The 18,220-nt window shown below is 41.5% G+C and overlaps 1 protein-coding gene across 3 annotated transcripts in view; it reads right to left on the reverse strand.

Moving 5' to 3' along the window:
* Positions 1-18,220, reverse strand: part of LOC119177257 (D-aspartate oxidase) — a 60,234-nt gene that overhangs the window by 36,412 nt on the left and 5,602 nt on the right. For all 3 annotated transcript variants that reach the window (XM_075878339.1, XM_037428699.2, XM_037428698.2), the window contains 2 exons: positions 8,509-8,732; positions 4,079-4,202 (listed from right to left, as the gene is read on the reverse strand). In XM_075878339.1, coding sequence (XP_075734454.1) covers positions 4,079-4,202; positions 8,509-8,732 — 348 coding nt within the window. The remainder of the gene's footprint in view (positions 1-4,078; positions 4,203-8,508; positions 8,733-18,220) is intronic.

Below are 18,220 nucleotides of genomic sequence, written 5' to 3' on the forward strand. Positions count from 1 at the left end.
ATTTCCTAAATATTATTGTCTATTACTTCTCATTAATGTTATGTAGTAATGATAAAAGCAGTATAGATAGTCAAGTTACGGTACAAAACTTGTCTGTGTATGCAAAATTCTTTTTATTTTTAACTCGTGGTGTTCAGTTTTCTCGCTAAATCCACCACAACGGGGCCATAAAATTACGTGTGCTCAACCTTGAGTGACATTGAGAGCACACTATCTAAATTTGCGCCTCGCATGCAGAAAAAAAATGTGACGTAGGTGCTAAAGTATCGAGTTAGCATGCAAAGCATCAGGCACATTCTTCAAAGTGACATGAGACACACATGTCCCCTGCAAAGCACACTGCACCATCAGAAAAAAAAAAGAATAGCTACAGCACTTCAAAAGCTGCTGGCATAAGCAGCCAGAACCACCTTAAGAGCAGCCCACTAACAGTATCAGAAGAGTGTCAGTTTAAATCTTGCGAACACCCTGCAAACTTGTCTGTGATATTAATAATGCTCACTTTACTCTTTGAACACCACATGAATCCCACTTTATGCTCTACTAGTGGTGATATTGTAAAGAGCTACCAACCCAGATGAGCACTTGTGCTTACTTTACAACAAATTAAAATATCTCCAAGGCAAAGCTCACCACTAGACTTATCTGAATAATGAATTTTAGGTTTGAAGCGAATTTGCAGTGAATAGTGATTTTGATGTAATAATTTCGAATCGAATTTGAATTATATGTATGACATATAAAAAAAAGGAATATTTATCATGACCTAACTAACCTGCACAATATTTCTTCTGAATTGAAATAGGGACTCTATGCAAATGCTATTTTTTTTTTCGTTCAAACAAAGTCGAAACAACCTTTAGTAGTAGTTTCAGTGGGATGCGAGTGATAATCTATAAGATACTTAACGTTCTAAAATTTATTATACTTGGCACATATAAGCCATCATATAACAAGCTTAATAAAATGAATTGATTTGAGGGTAACATGTTCTTTTAAAGGGGCCCTGCAACACTTTTTCAAGTAGCCATGGAGCCAGTAAACATGCTTGTTGCCTCACAAATTCACCACCGCAAAGTTTCTAGAATCAGTCCAGTACGAGCGGAGTTCCAAAATTTGTCGCACGCTGCAATTGCATTCTTTCTTCTTGTCCCGACGAAATAGCTGGAAGTTAAGCAGGGAGGAATGGCACGGTGAAAAAAAATATATGTCACATGCACCTCGTGACTTTAAGCACCTTTTTTTTCCCCTTCGAATACGTGGTTTTTTAATGCTATCGCGCACGTACTCGTGGACAAGCGGAGGCCTCCCGCGGCAGTCCCGGTAACGATGAGCACTCTATGCTCAAATCAGCCAATGACTGTGACTGGAGTCGTATATTCCTTCTTGGCTGTGACAAGTGATTTTTGAGTTTGTAGTGTCATTTGCCAAGGGGAGAAAGCAATTGTTAGCTTTGAAAATTTATTGTGAATTGCAGGCCACGTGCTGCACTGTAATATTTGCCTCGGGTGTTCTCGGTAGCCTCGACTATCGATCGACAGCGTTTCCGACCATGTTCAGTAAGTGTTGCAGGGCCCCTTAAAACTTGAAGGGGGGCTTCGTGGCAAAACGAATTTTTGTTGGATAAATGCTTTCACGGCTTAGCACTTCTACATTGCAGTGAAACCATTTTTATAGGCAGTGACATGCAAATTAATCTACATCTATTCATACATTGCGAATACTTCCAAAATATTCGATAATTGAAATTCAAATCAAAGCGAATTCGAATATTCAACTATTCGTTCGAATATTCGAAGCATTCGAATATTCACACAAGCCTACTCACCACTATAATAACCAATCAGAAGTGCCCATGCATACAGAACAAACATCACATACACCTCGAGTTTGTAATTTATTTTCTTGGTGGGTGCCAACGGCAGTTGGAGGAGGGAGGATGACAATTCTTCAAGCTATGGTGCATCTCTTAACAAAAGTCCCTGAGTATACCTATGCATGACAGCTAGCCAGCTTGGAGTGCAAATCAGGTGCTACACCATGACTGTGTTTGTAAAAGCTGAGTACACTCAAATACACCGATGGTTTCTACCTCCTTCTCATACATATTGAACAGCGAATAATCCTGCTTTTAGAGGAACATGAAATGCCCTTCTCTCTTCCCCCTCGTTATCCTGCTGAGCATACAAGGCATTATGTTTAATATGCCAAGCTTTCAATGCGATAGACTGTCTCCGTGGCGCAATTGGCTAGCGCGATCGGCTGTTAACCGAAAGGTTGGAGGTTTTTTTTTTGCCCCGCCGCGGTGGTCTAGTGGCTAAGGTACTCGGCTGCTGACCCGCAGGGCACGGGTTCGAATCCCGGCTGCGGCGGCTGCATTTCCGATGGAGGCAGAAATGTTGTAGGCCCGTGTGCTCAGATTTGGGTGCACGTTAAAGAACCCCAGGTGGTCTAAATTTCCGGAGCCCTCCACTACGGCGTCTCTCATAATCATATAGTGGTTTTGGGACGTTAAACCCCACATATCAATCAATCAATGTGATAGATGAAGTGCAGCCTAGAACAACCTGGAAGTGTTAGCCAGCACCACTCATAGCCATGACGGTGAGTTTAAAACACTTTTTTTTGCCAGCATGAACAGGTATCGTGTAAAGCCAAAACAGTTATATCTTTAATATCCAAACTAAATTCTGTACTGAATGATGTGGCTTTATGTTGTAACAACAATGACCCAACTATAAACCCCTATAAAACTCAGTTGATGGTTTTCAGAACATCTAAAAAACATTTGTTAACTTCTGCTGCTGTAACGTGGGGTCCTAATACTATCTATGCTTGCAGTTCTGCTTCTTTTCTTGGCGTACGTTTAGATATAACCCTTAATTTTTGTCTACACTTGTTAGACTTAAAGAAAAAGCTGCTTTTGATATTCGCACATTGATTAAAGCTAGGCCATAGTTCTCTACCAATGAATTATTATCGCTCTGCTTTTCATTTATCCATAGTCATTTTAACTATGGCATAAATACCTGGGAGAATACCTATTATTCTTACATCTCATCTATGCAACATATACAAAATCAAGCTATCTGCATTATCACTTTCAGCTCTCGTCGTTCTAACGCTATTTTATTGCTTAAATAATATAATATTCTGTGTATTAGTAAGTTATTTGAATTTCATTGTACTTGTTTATTATTTAATATATTTAACCGTCGGCTACCTTTCGATCTCATCAACTGTGACTTACTAAAAAACACTAACCGCACTCACTTCGCAGTAGAAGGAAATTTACTACTATGCTGAGTTGTGCTAATTACAGCATAAACTCATTGTCATTCACAGCCATTTCGATATGAAACTCTATTCTACCCACTATAAGGTCTTTAGCTAACCTACACACATTCAAAAAACTTTGAAATTATATTTACTAATATCATAAATTATTCTATGTAGTTCTTTTTGATTTGTGATACAGTGTTTGTATTGTTGTAGTTGTATCTATTACTATGTTTTTATTCGTTTTGCTATATACACTGTTATGTAACATTGTTTTGTTTATACTATTTCGTCTTGCCAATTGCCATTGCAATTTTTTAACCTACTTTTTTTTATCGTGGGTCCCCCTACAGTCTTTGGACTATGGGATGCTAGTCTGTAAAACGTTTCCTTCATTTTATGTATCGTTAGTTTACTAATAATAATGAACTTCAAACTTTAAACAAGCACAGAAATACCCAAAAAAGGCAAATGAGAGGACAAACATCACTGTAGCTCAATTGGTAGAGCTTCAGATGCATTATCCGAAGGTTGGAGATTTGGTCCTTAACTGCAGCAAGTTGTATTTTCACCCATTTTATTTCTTTAGATTTATATCATGATTACTACAATACGTGTAAAAGACTACAAATAATATCCCCCATAAATTCCTCAACTTCACAGTGTGTTGGTTCCATTAAATTTTTTTTAATGAATAAAACAAGCTCTTGATCCATTCCTCTTCTTTCATTTATCTAGCTGTCAAAGAATACTAAAAACTATGCCACTGCCAAATTTTGCTCATTTCAAATGTTCATACCACAAGTTTCTCTGGGTTGCTTGAACTGATAGCGTAGCCAAAAAGCCTCTTGATTCCAGCTGTTTCAGCTGCATTGCCATGCAACAGGCCCTCGTAATGTCTGAACGTTGCTCTGAACCACTCCCTGAAAGTACCAAAAGTAAGAGCAAGACTGATAGCAGGGCCAGTATCAAAGAAGACACAATTTATACAACACATAGCCAATTTTCCGTATTTTCTATTAAATTACACATGGGAAATGCTCCCCAAAGGCAGCTCCCATGGTCTCCCTACAGGCAGCCACCCAGAACAATTTAACAGTACCAGTAAGCTACAGTCACATATTGGGTCACTTACAATCACTTACAGTCATATCATTTTCAGCAGCCACGAAATGGGCAAGCCAAAGGATGAAACATCTGTTGCTCCTGTGAGGCATCACATCAAAAGCTAGAGGCTACACTATCCAAAAGCTGAAATGTCGCTGTAAGTCATCACTGATCAGTCAAGAACATGGCCTTGAGTGTAAATGTAGTCGTCTTCATTAAGTAAGTTGACTGCCTTGCTGAAGGGTTAACGTATAACAAAAAAACTGGTAGAGTATCTGCCTACTTCGCTGCAAATGTCGTCAAAAGACTATAGTCTTCTGTCTGGAGGCGCTGCGTGAGATATGGATGCCATATGGCAGTAATTTCGGGAAACAGAAGCTTCTGTAGAATGCAGAGCCAGTGGTAGGTGGCAGCATTTTATCGTTTTAGCAAAGCGTAATAAACACTAGGGTCTTTGGAATTTTGTATTCATGTATTTTATATAAAAAAACACACCACCTAATACTTACGTATTGGTGTTGCACCTCAAATATGCATAGTATTTGCTTTTTGATTCACAACATTCACAAGTATGAATGCAGGCACCAGATCAAGATGGCTGAGCGTTGAGGAAGTGTCTAAACTTTGGCTGGGTGGCTGAATCATTTCGAGTGACAGACAGAAAGACAGACAGAGAGACCGAATTTCTGCATTAAAGTATCCCAAGAAAGACTATCGCCTTTAAAATTACTATAACTCCTCCCCCCCCCCCCCTAAAATTATGCAAGGGCAAAATGAAATGGACAATGAAAATCTCGTGTCTGTCCTATATCTTCACAATGAAGATGATGACTGGAACTCTTACGTAATCTTCAAGTGATTGGACTGCATCTATTGTGCTTTTATGAAAAAAGAAGTTCAAAGATAATGTAAAAAAGCTTTCTAATGCACCACAGATGTCCACATAACATTGGATGGATGTCCATTGCCAGACACTCTAAATGACATATGATGGACATTTGCATGAACATACAGTGCAAAAAAAAGTGTGGGAAAGTGCAACAATAGTCAACACACCCAAGTTACAGACATCCAGATGCACAACAAAGCTTTATGATTAAATTATTTGACAAATATTGTCAGCCTTACATTGGTTATAACAGGAAGTGGATTTGAGGGTGCAAATAGAGATATAGTGTACAATAAATTAAATTATACATTAGTAATGACAAATACAGACAACAAATACTTTATAAGTCTTGTACGCAGAAAAGGTTATGCTACTGTCATTATGCCACACTGATTATGCTTCTATTTACTCTACAGATTTATCTTACACTATCTATGCCAATAATTTTCTGGAACAACGCATTTCATATTTCAATAAAAGCCAGAAAAAATAAACATTTAAAATGTCACAGCATGTGACATATTGCTTCATGTGTTTGTCATGACATTTTCTATAAGAATAATGATGTGCTGGTTTTTTGAGCCCGTGCTTACCTATGATTATAGGGTCATGATATAAACATGAAAAGGAACTTCGTTGTTGCCACCTGCTGCCGACAGGCAAGTGAAAGAATTCCCGCTGCATTTAGAAAAGCACTGATGCTATCCTCACAGAAAAATTTTCAGTTGATGAGCAGTAGTGCCTTATTTTGGACTCTTTACAATGTCTGTAATGTTTACCTGAGAAGAGCTCCAATCAATACTGCCATATTCAAGAATGGGATGCACTAAAGTTTTGTTGGCTGTTTGCTTCATGGAAGCAGGAGTTGCAGCCAGCTTTCTTAGTAATTATCTAAGTGCTCTAAATGCTTTCGCACATATTATCTCAATGTGATCCTTCAACTTTAGCTTACTTGTAATGGTTAAAGACAAACATTTTATCGAAGCTGTTCATGGTATATCATAAGCCATGAACAGATGCTATGACCCATCATTTTATAATGGAATATGATCAACGACTTCTTGTGACTAATACTCATGCACTCTGATTTACTTGCTCTGATTTCCATATCCCACGTTTCACACTATTGAGCATTTTTATTTAAAAAGCATTTAGTAGGTTGTGATCATCCCTATTGCACACAATGGTATACACAACCAGGTCATCAGCAAATAACTGCACTCTCACAACTTCTTCAACACAGTTAACAACATCATTGATATAAGCAAGAAATATTCGTAGGCCTAACACCAACCCCTGTGGTACTCTCAAGCACAGTTCAAGCATAAACCTGCAAACTTATTCAAGAGTCGATTCACTCAGGCTCAGATCAGGCCACTGTATTTGAGTGAGTCTGGTTCAGGAAAATATTGGTGAATCCAAGTTCGAGCGAGCTCTAAGTGTAAAACATATTTCTGGAGCGAGTCTGAGAAAGCCCCATTTTTCGCCAACTTATGGTCCTATCTACTAATACTCAGCATTACTATCAGCCTCATATCGGCTCACGTTTATACTCCCATAAACTCACATATATTTCAATGCACTAGCCTTTATATACCACCACTATATTTATTTTGCTCGGAGGCACAAGTTATAAAAAAAGTGCCTCCCCCCTTCTCCCCTCAAAAATGCTTCACAGAAAATTTTTGATGCAAATATCTCGTGTCAATGGCATCTCTTATAAAAATGTTCCTGCTTAATTAGAACCACCAATAACTCGTATTTGAAGGTACCAGATCATAAGACGGCATGTAGAGTACCCAATATGCAAGATAATGACATTAAACAGCACTGACACCAGTAACGAAAAAGCTAATTTTGCTCTACTGCATTCATGAGTCAACTCATTCCAGTTCACACATACTCAGATTAATCAGTCAGTATGAGTGAGTTCAGCCAAGTAATATGCGGGTGAGTCCAAATCTGAGTGGGCACCAGTTCAGAAAACGCTTAGCAAGTCCGTGACTGAGTCAGTCTGGTTGAGGAAAACTTCAACAAGCCTGAGGCCAAGTGATCCCTAAGAGCAAAATATATTTCTGGTGAGTTTGAGTGAGCTACAAATTTTTTGCCAACCTATGACTGCAAGTAAATCTGGATTAGCATTTTAAGGGACAATAAACCACCGGCATCTATAGTGTCATCAGGTACATAAGAGCACAACTGACTTCTGAGTCCATTATTATTGAATGAGTGGGTATGGCATGTAGCCTCGTGAAAATAAAACCCAGATTATGACTAGAATGGCTAAATGTTTTAATGTGATAATGTTAGATGCTCAATCACCGACCTTCTGTCAGGAAGACTGGTTAAACCTTTGCGGTCCAAAACCTTTTTTCACCTTCTGCCCACTCTAGTCAGAAACTGAAAGACTCGAAGCCCAAGTAAGAGAAGTTTACTTACTTTTTTTCAGATGGCACAAAATTTAGTGAGAAAATACATGCGTGGTACAAAAAGAACTTGTCCAGTACCACTCAACCACGAACTTCTGTGACTGTATTGTGCTGTCAGAGCCCACCAAAAAACCACAAAGGGTTAAAAAGTAGAGCTGATAAAACCATATTGTTATTTCATTGCTTGACCTTGCTCTATAGTAGTAGTTTTGCTACCATCTACACTGTTTAGTATTTAACCGTCTTCTTGATGTCAAGTCAATGAAACTGCTTAAAATTTCAAATTCATAAAGCTTGACAGACCAGAAGTGAGTGGTGGGACATGCCCAATATCTGTAGCACATACCTGCTAGGAGCTACTTGGCTCACTAAGCTTGTCAAAGACAGCTCTTAATTTCAAATTGCACTGAAGGTAAGTGGCGAGGCTTGCTCAATACAGCCACCGACATTTTCATGGAGCAGATAAACAGAACACAGTCACTCCATTAGAGCCCTATACCTTGTTTTAGGAAGCTTTAAAAGATGTTGTAAATAGCACTGCTGATCTTGCGCCCATGCTATGTTGACCTGTAAGATGGCACATTTTAGGAGTTCACATTCCGACCTTTAGAGTAAACAATAAAAACTCCCGCTAAAGTCATTCGAAAAGTATGACCTAATTGACCAGTAAAGGAGGCTGAATGAATTACTAAGAAAAATAGCAGGAGCTTCCCTTTAAAAGTGAGGCTGAATCAGTAAGTGTGTAAGTTTAATTTGATGAAGATGTAATGAGCCCATGTTAATTGGCAGGATAAAGAGCAGTACCTTGTAATGCCAAGTGTAGGCCCTATATTTTCATCTGGGCGAAAGAAGCCAGCAGCACCAAAGCTCAGTGTGTCTTGAATGAAACGGTCAGCAATGACTGTAACAGAAGTGCCAGGAATGTTGTTCTGGATGCACAAGGCTGTTGACAGGCCAACGACACCAGCCCCAATTACCGCCACTCTTGAATCTTGCATCCTCCCTACTTGGCTTTGATGATGAGTCATCTGCACAAGATATAAAAAATTTTAATTCACTGCACTTGGCCCTATGTGGGTTGTGCATGATGTTGCATATGCTAAAAAAGCTAAATATAGATGGTCAGTCATGCATGGTAAAAAACAATAAGTAGTAGTGCTGCAGTAGAGTGATTATCTTGTAAAAGCAGTAATTTACACTGAGCACAACCATTTTAACAAAACAAATACTGACTGAAATGTCACATTAACTTTAACAATTCATTTCTGGATTATTATCTAATAATTATGCCAAGATAATTTGACTTTCATGTGCAAAAACAAAACAGTTTTACCATTTGCTCATAATATTGGAACATGTGACACACAAACAAGAGAAACGATATATGGAGCATTGAGAGACCCAAGACTAAGACCAGCTTGCACTCTGAACACAGATATCCCACTTCGTACACTTTTTTAGAATTTGTTGCTTAGCCTGTATTTAAATGTATGCTGTATCATAACAATGCATCCAATTGCAAAAGCTTGGATGCAAATCTCGGTGTCATTTGATCTCTCTGAAGAGTAGAGAGTTGTAGGGTTTGAGATCAGTGATGTGCATCATGCCATTGATTGTCACACCAGATAGAGCTACAGCAAGGCTAGCAGTGCAGAAAAAAAATTCCCAAGCATTTCCCCGAGAGTGAACATGGTTAAGTGCGAATGCACGGAGTGATGCTATGAGGTTATTTATTAATTTGCACTATTATATTTATTAATCACACTATGGTGCCTTTATGATGTAATGGTTCCTGGGAATCGCAATTTGATCACACAGGGGAGTTTACGTTAACTCACTGGCGAATGCCAACGGATTTTAACTTTACTCCCCCTCATAGCATCACCCCGTGCATTCTCACTTAACCATGTTCACCCTCGGGGAAATGCTTGGGAGTTTTATTACTGATGATGATGATTAAAGTGTAATTAATGAACTTAAGTGTTGTTTGTCATGAAGCATTTGTACACAGATACATTATATACGAAGTATTATTTATTTACACTTCACGACGCGTCCGGACGAGCAAAGTCCAGGGCTCGCACCCTCTCCCGCGTGGCACATTCACTGGCTGGAACGGCTTCGGGAACGTCCACTCGCCGTTGACGATTGCGAGCGGCGTCTTGACCCCGGCCTTCATCGCCCTTCTCCGCCTGACGCTTGCGTTGTCGTTCCGCTTCTTGGGCCGCGTTCGCGGCTCGATGCTGACGCCTCATCTCGGCCTCGCGAGCCCGCAGTTCACCATCCGCTGCACGCTTCGCCCGCTTGTCCTCGGCGTCGCGAGCGCGAAGTTCGGCATCCGCTGCACGCCTCGCCCGCTTGCACTCGGCCTCGCGAGCACGCAGTTCGGCATCCGCTGCACGCTTCGCCCGCTTACGTTCGGTCTCACGAGCCCTTCGCAGCGCCGCCTTGTCTTCCAACGTCGGCGAAACCACCGCGGTACCGTCACCTCCAACGACGGGTGCAGTGCTGGCATTCGGTTGTACTGCATTCGTTGTTGATGGTAGCGTTGCCTCCGGGACATCCATCGCACGACCCGCTCTCGACGGGAGACTGAGAGAGAAGGCGGGCGCGCGAGAGAGAGGGGTGCGTGCGCAGCTGCAGCGAGCGAGGAGAGCGGAAGAGCGAGCGAAGGGGGAGGGGGTATAAGGTGCGTTACTGACACCGATATCAGCGTCGCGTCCGTGGCTTATTCGGTAGAGCGTCGCGCTGCAGCCCGCCAAGTCCTCTTTCTTTTAAAGATAGAGAGAAGACTGCGGACGCCGCCGACGGCGGTGGATGGTTTGGGGTCGCTTATAAAGTGTATTCACACTTAAAAATTTTGCACTTCACACATCATCCACGTGATGAACAACACAGCATTTGCCTCTGTAAAAAGAGCACAGTCTCTTGAAAAACTTTTCGAGAGGGTGACCAAAGAAAAACGAAAGCTTCAGGCGAAAAGTGCATCTAACAGTAACAGAAGTGGTGTTCCTGGCTTTCTTGGGAAATTTTCAGACAAGCATGTGCAAATACTAGAGCATTGTCGGTGTGTGCAATGGCATCACTGATGTATTCATTAGTATACACCAGTGTCTCACTATAATTGGCTGAATTCCCAGTGAATATTAATCCACTTCCCACTAGGTATGGTCCATTTCCAATTGTAAGTTAGTCCCTTCCCAGCTGAACATTTTCCACAATTTATCCTAATAACACCGAGCTAAAGTGGTACCAGTGTGTAGAAAAAAAACCACAAAAGAACAAAAGAAGAGAATGACCTTACTCAAAGTCTGGTGGGGAAAGGGGAATCAAAGAACAGAAAGGAGGCACTACAACAAAAGAAAAAAAAAACAGAAAAAAGTGAAGTAGGTTGCAACATTGTTTAAAGTCTGTCTCTAAGCCCAGATGTCCTTGAAAAGCTTGTGTAGCGGTTGGTGCAATTCTAAATCCTGCGCTAAATGCAGCTGCACTACTGTGAAATCTGACGAAGTGCCTAGTACTGGCACCCAGCGATTCCCGTTCGCAGAGTTTCCACTGCTCCATTTATCAAATTGCCGATGACCTTAGTGTTTGAGGTAAGCATGTACAGTTTCCCAGGCACAAGTAAAACCTTTTTGGGGAGATTTGCAAACTCATTGCGCGACAAGGCACTGCATTTTGTTGAACTTCATCAATAAAGTTATTGCTTGTTATGGTAGTTCAGATACATGTCGTCTGCAGCGAGTCTCATCAGGTTGTTTTCCTCCTTCGGATGCAGCGATGATGCCAGCAAAGCATCGGTGGGAGGAGCAATAGCTCGCTCGGCGAGACACTGAACCCCTCACTTGCACGGCTCGGGTGTCAGCTGCATCTTTATTGAATCATTTTTAAAGATTTGAAATGAATTATTGAAGTTACTTCTTGGTTATTTCTGTCACTTATATTATTTTAAACCTTGTTTCTTTGTTGTAACCCTATTTTAAGGATCGCTAGCCACGTTTTAGGCCTGTATTGAGCACTTGATTGTGAGAATGATCACACCACCTGAGATCTACAAATGAGAAGCCAGCCCTAAAGTGCTATGCACTACAAAGCTTTCAATGCCTACTGAGCGGAGAACGGATTTGAACAGAGTACCAGGGCTATTTCCTTTGAGAAAGAGTGATTATAAAGTTTGTATAACATATTGAAGGTTCTCTCATGGGCAGACTAAAACAAAGCCACTTGCAGATATGAACTATTTCTTTACAGCTACAGTTATCACATAACTACAGAACTGTGTGAAAAAGTGACAAGAAACAGAGAAGGCACACACACAAGCGCCTTCTCTGTTTCTTGTCGCTTTTTTGCAGTTTTGTAGTTATGAATTACCAACTCGCCCAGTGTTCAGTACTCTTAAGTTATCACACATAGGTTTGTTGGCCATTCCAGTCAGAAAAGAGAAGGCATTCACGAGGGCCACACTAAGCCCCAGGTGGCACAGAAGCATCACGACAGCTTGAGGTACTACTGTTGAAAAAAAGAGATGGAGAAAAAAGAGAGCTGGGAATCGGTATCCAAGCTCTGTAGACTAGCGTTATAAAATTCTGCCAAGTGTTACTGAAGAAGTTTGAGTTAACATGCCAGAGAAAAAAGCCTAGATTTATTGGTTTTCAATAACAGTATAACTGTAGGGTGGACACCATCATGGGCAGACCGGGCAGCCTCATTTGCACAGTTCTTACCATAGATGCTGCAATAATACAGTACTACTTGTTTTTTCAGCACTATGATGTTTTTTCCAGATTGCATGGTAGTGAATAAGTCTGACAACAGGAACTAATTGATCATTAGATTAATAAGAAAATACCGACATAAGAAAGCTGCCTTGCCCCGCTGCGGTGGTCTAGTGGCTAAGGTACTCGGCTGCTGACCCGCAGGTCGCGGGTTCGAATCCCGGCTGCGGCAGCTGCATTTCCGATGGAGGCGGAAATGTTGTAGGCCTGTGTGCTCAGATTTGGGTGCACGTTAAGGAACCCCAGGTGGTCAAAATTTCCGGAGCCCTCCACTATGGCGTCTCTCATAATCATATGGTGGTTTTGGGACGTTAAACCCCACATATCAATAACGAAAGCTGCCTTGGAGTTAGAGATGATTGATCATGCTTGTGAAGGTTCACGAACTCTGGAGCAGGATGGAGGATGGCAAGTTGTGCAGAAGATGTGAAATGTGATGTCTTGAATTTCATGGCAGTAGACTTTGCAGGCATAATCACTGCCTCTGCTGAGCTTGCAGAGGAAATTGAGTCGTCCATGTAAACGTGAATGTGTATACTGTTTCTTAAACAGCACAGAAGCATGGTTTCTTCCGGGGTTAAATATGACAACTGTTTTTTTTTTAGTTCTAGAATGGATAGGAGGGCTTCAAAGAGATGTAAGCCCAATAGCAGTAATGGTGGTGTTACTGCAGGCACGAAGTTCGACGTTAGAACTCTATGATGAGCACCCATTATATTGCTAAGTTCACAGTGCAGCCTAGAAGTAGAGGGAGAGAATCAAGGTGATGACATGAAATCTGAGTGAAACGTCTGAAAGAAGTGCCGACACAATTTGGAGGCTTGACAAAATGAACAGTTTTCATTTCATTGGAATGCACTGTCAACGCTCTCCACACATTGGAACCAGGAGAGAGACAGAAATAAATAAAAAGAAAAGACAGGGAGGTTAACCTAGAAGAAACTGGTTTGCTACCATGTACAGAGGGGTGGGAAAATAAGGGTCAAAAAGAAGATGGAGATAGAGAGATGTAAAATTAATTAGAAAAAAAAATTCACATGCACACACATGCAGGGCATTTCGATCACAGTCGTTTAGAGAGGCCGGATGAATGCGAGAAGCGCAGGAGCGCCTTCACAGCCTTCTTCTGCGACATAAAGTTCTGTGGCGGCAGTGGGGAGATTTTCGGTATCAAGAGCCACAAGTGCGTTCTGTACTGAGGCCGTGGCCCTTGCAGAGGCGCTAAATTGGCTAAGAAATCACCCCACTGCTCAAGACGTCCACATGTACACAGATTGCCTTTCGCTACTTCAAGCTATATTTTCACGGACTAACGCCGATCCCCGCATAGTGGAAATGCAGAACGCGATCACGAGCATTGGATCAGGCTCGAACATCTGGCTCAAACATAAGGCTTAAACATCAAATGAGGTCGCAGATTTCATCACCTCTCACGCCGCAAGGTACGGCCTGCCAATAGTGAGTAAATGGTCGTGGCGCAAACTAGGAAATTCGTATAAAAGTTTTAGTTTGAATTTAAAGTTTTCGCTACCCATTATCTGTATGTCAGCCTAACTGCAATGAACATTGTCATAAAGAGTCAGCACAGTTCCCAGGGTTTGAGAACTCTTTGTCCTGCATGAAGCTGAAATCTATGTCGGAATCACTATCGGTGTCCCTGGACAGCAAGGCATTCATATTCATCATTGTTTACGTGCACCAAGTGCAACTGACAGCAGATGACAGAGCTGATGCTAGGACATCATGACTTGCTTTTGCCATGTTACTTTGACCTACATCATACTGTGTTGACACATCACCGTGAGACTGCACCCTCAATATCAAAACCAAAAGTCATTTTATTAATGCAGTGATATAAAAATTAATTTTATGCATTCCAAGGCACCACAATACCCTTTTTAGGGATACCAACATCAATGTATATTAAGCAATATTATAAAAATGTCTAAACTTTGTGTCAGAACTTCTTGAAGTATTGATGCGAACGTATGTTGTGGTAGGGTGATCATGCGCAATGAGCACAGTCGCTGCTAAGATTCGCATCTCGAAAGGCCAAGGAATATTCTCAGCGCTTCAGCTTGAAGCAACTAGAGGACATGCATGCTTATTCTTTGGGTCCTGAATAGCACAGATATGGTGCATTGCATGAAATCGAGGAACAAAAAAGCTAAAGTTGCAGCATCACTCATACAGATGCACAATTTTTCTGCAAGAAAGTTTAGCCCATGGGAGGTGATTGAGAGGTTCCTTTTCATACAGGTGATTTGAGTATACCGGACAAGTCGCGGCCTATTATTACTCCCAAAAAGCAGTGGGTCTTATCATAGCTGATAGAGAGTCCACTGTCTTTATTGACATATAGGCCCATGACACCGCGCATGTGAAGGCAACCAGTGAGCACTTCTCTGATGATAACTCTAGTCCTGGTCCATGATGGTAATATGAAGTTAGTGTAGCCACTCTTTGAAGCCTAGCACTTAAAGGGGTGGTGACAACAAATTTCGAGGCTATCCCAAGCCTGTTGTGGGTTTCCTCTGTATGTAAAGACCCTCCACACGAAGAGTCAGACACAACAAACGTGTAGAATATATTTTAATTCACTTCTAAAAGTGTAGCTGAATGCTCACTCTCGCAATCTAGGCAAATCGTTTGCACAGAAAAACTGACATTTCAGAATAGGAGAAGCAACGGCAGTTGTCGGGATGTCACACCAGATTTGTACTGACATGAGTGACCTCTGCCATCTTCGAAACGCATTTTGTGAACAAAGAGAAAACTAGCATGCCTGCTGTTACGAGTGTGCTGAGGTCTCTTGCAGAGACACTGTGTGCGTCCGTCAAGGACTCTGGGTGCTGTCGAAACGACACTCCCACAAAAGGGGCAAATACCGTATGAAAAACCTGGTCTTAGAAGCAGTTTGGTACATGTTCCATAGGTGCTGCGCCTTGCTACCTACGTGGTTTGCTTGCTTGCTTGATCCTTTCTTTTGTGGCTCTCACCCAATAAAGGGGATTGGCCAAGAAGCCGGTGGTTAATGCAAGTCAATGCCTTTAGGTTATCCAGGCTAGGGGAATAGGATTACTTTGTTTTTGACTTGGTGGGATTAATTTGGCACAATGTGAAAAAAAAGGGAAAGAAGAGAAACAATAGAATTTGTTGATTGATTGATATGTGGGGTTTAACGTCCCAAAACCACCCTATGATTATGAGAGACGCCGTAGTGGAGGGCTCCAGAAATTTAGACCACCTGGGGTTCTTTAACGTGCACCCAAACCTGAGCACACGGGCCTACAACATTTCCGCCTCCATCGGAAATGCAGCCGCCGCAGCCGGGATTTGAACCCGTGACCTGCGGGTCAGCAGCCGAGTACCTTTGCCACTAGACCACCGCGGCGGGGCTAGAATTTGTTGAATCTCTGAGGTATAATCGTTATATGAAATTTTTTTGAAGATTAAATCATTACAGTGCAATAGCTAAATAATAAATGTTAGATTGGCTAGTAAAAATCGAGAGCTGATCAATGGCTCAGCAAGGTCATCTTCTTGTGTTACATAGGAATTCGCAAAGAGCCCCACAGATTTTCCTGTCGCTGTGTCCTAATGAAGCAGCCTCGAAAGACAAAATATTAGGAGTAGTAAGTGATCTTCCTAGTTTTTAAAATAAAATTTCGACACAATTTTTCTTTGATTTTTGAAACGGTGACATGTGAGAAGAAAATGGTCGATAAGTTTCGGTTCATTACAGCTTGAGCACAGAGGGAATGGCACCAGACCAGACCTGTTTAAGTAGAAATTAAGAGGTGGTACATGACAACTTAATTTTGTTATAGAGACTTCCAATTTACGCGTGGGACACCATTTATTATTCCAAGTGAAGTGCAGGTGCGAGAAATCTGGACTCGGTATCGTAATATTTTATGAGTCTTCAAGAAGGGAAAGTTTTCTGAACCTCGCTGCTGTTACATAATCTGCAAGAGGCATGATTGACACAATCGGTAGATCAAGGGATGCTCACGCGAGTGAGTCAGCCATCTCATTTATAAGTATACTACAATGACCTGGCACCCATATCATTCCCACTAGACAAAAGTTTGCTGGGATCAATGATTTAAAAGTTTCTAGCACTGCTGATGCCGACGACGATGATAAAAATGAACACACAGAATACGAGTCAATCACTATCACAGCTGTCGAATGAGTCGCAGGAAGTTTCCGAAGAGCTAGTATAACAGCCGTTAATTCCGCTTCAAATATTGGTGTATAATCTGGGAGGCGTAATGAAAAAGACCAGAATAATGAGAGATAAAAAATACCCACACCTGCCTTCTAGCCACTCATAGATGCATCCGTTACAATTACTATATTAGTACCTAATTGAGACAGGTGTTCTTCTAATAAGCCAATCAAATATTTAGAGGGCAAGTGTTTAGCATTCATTGGGAAGATATCATCAAATTCTTTTTGCACTTGGCCGATTGGTTTGTCAGATGGTATGATCTCGAGTATATTAGCATTTAAAGCATCTAGAAGTGTTTGAACAAATATCACTTGGTTGCAGAAATCAAGCATCTTCTTTTTCTTCTAACCACTACCACCACCACCTGACACACGTAAGTAACCTTCGCGACAAGGAAGACATTGCATAGCTGTGCACAGGCGAATACAGAAAGTTTTCCACACCCCACCCAAACCTGCGAGACGCGCTTAACAAGCGTGAGTGCTGACGAGCAGTGCGGCTCAGTGTCGGGTATTCGATGCAAAGGCACAAGGTGCCCGAGCAGTGGTGCACTGTTCCTACTAATACCAGCAGATTTCGAAGGTTTCGTATTAACGAAATTTTAGTAAATATTAGTTTTCTCTATATTCACGGCCTCTTCGTACGCGTGACGAAACAGCTTAGTCTTCTTGAACGCTACTTTTGTCAGCATAAGCATATGCGATGTCGTCATTGCAGCACTAACAAATTTAAGCTTAAATAATATTAAAACACCACAAACTTTCAAACATGCATGCTCACCATGCAAATACTATATATAGTGGAAGAACTGCTCCTATGGGAATTAGTAGGGTGGTTTTATACTGCACGAGATATGCCGCCAAGATATCCATCGACCATGGTAACTTGTTTTGCCTACTTTTGCAGTTCTCAACGAATCTCGTGACACCAATTTTATGGGGTGTTCATTCTCAACTCAACAAAACTGTCAATATGCATTTCCTACATTGAGGAATTACAGGAATGGAACAGCCCGGCCATTCCCGGAATGGGAATGGGCTAAGTTTTTTTTTTCATTCCGAGGTATTGAAAAAAAAAAAAGAATTGCGACAAGTCCAAATTCCCTGGTATGAAATTGGAATGGATTCGCTCATTCCGCCACACTGCTCTAAGTAAAAAACCCCGAAAACGCCTCGTTTCGTGCATTTGACCTTCAAGCTCAGCCAAGATCACGCCCACCAGCGTATTTGAGGCAAGTCAATGCCACAAAATATTGTTTACACATTTACCACGAGATGGCGCAAAGTTCTCGCCGCCGATAGACCTATGGACGTCATGATGTTTTTAGTTCGCACCTACGTGTGCCGTGTCGCGTGCTTCGTTTCACGTGCACCGCGTGTCGTCGCAACGCCAGGCGAAAATCTAGAATAGAACGACAGTCGCGCCGAAGAAAAAACGCGCTCGAATGCGGGTCCGCAAGCAGTAGCAACGTGCCGTTGCGTAAGAGTTATGCTAGCCCAATTAA

The sequence above is a fragment of the Rhipicephalus microplus genome, chromosome X, assembly GCF_043290135.1.
Source record: "Rhipicephalus microplus isolate Deutch F79 chromosome X, USDA_Rmic, whole genome shotgun sequence".
NCBI lineage: Eukaryota > Metazoa > Arthropoda > Arachnida > Ixodida > Ixodidae > Rhipicephalus > Rhipicephalus microplus.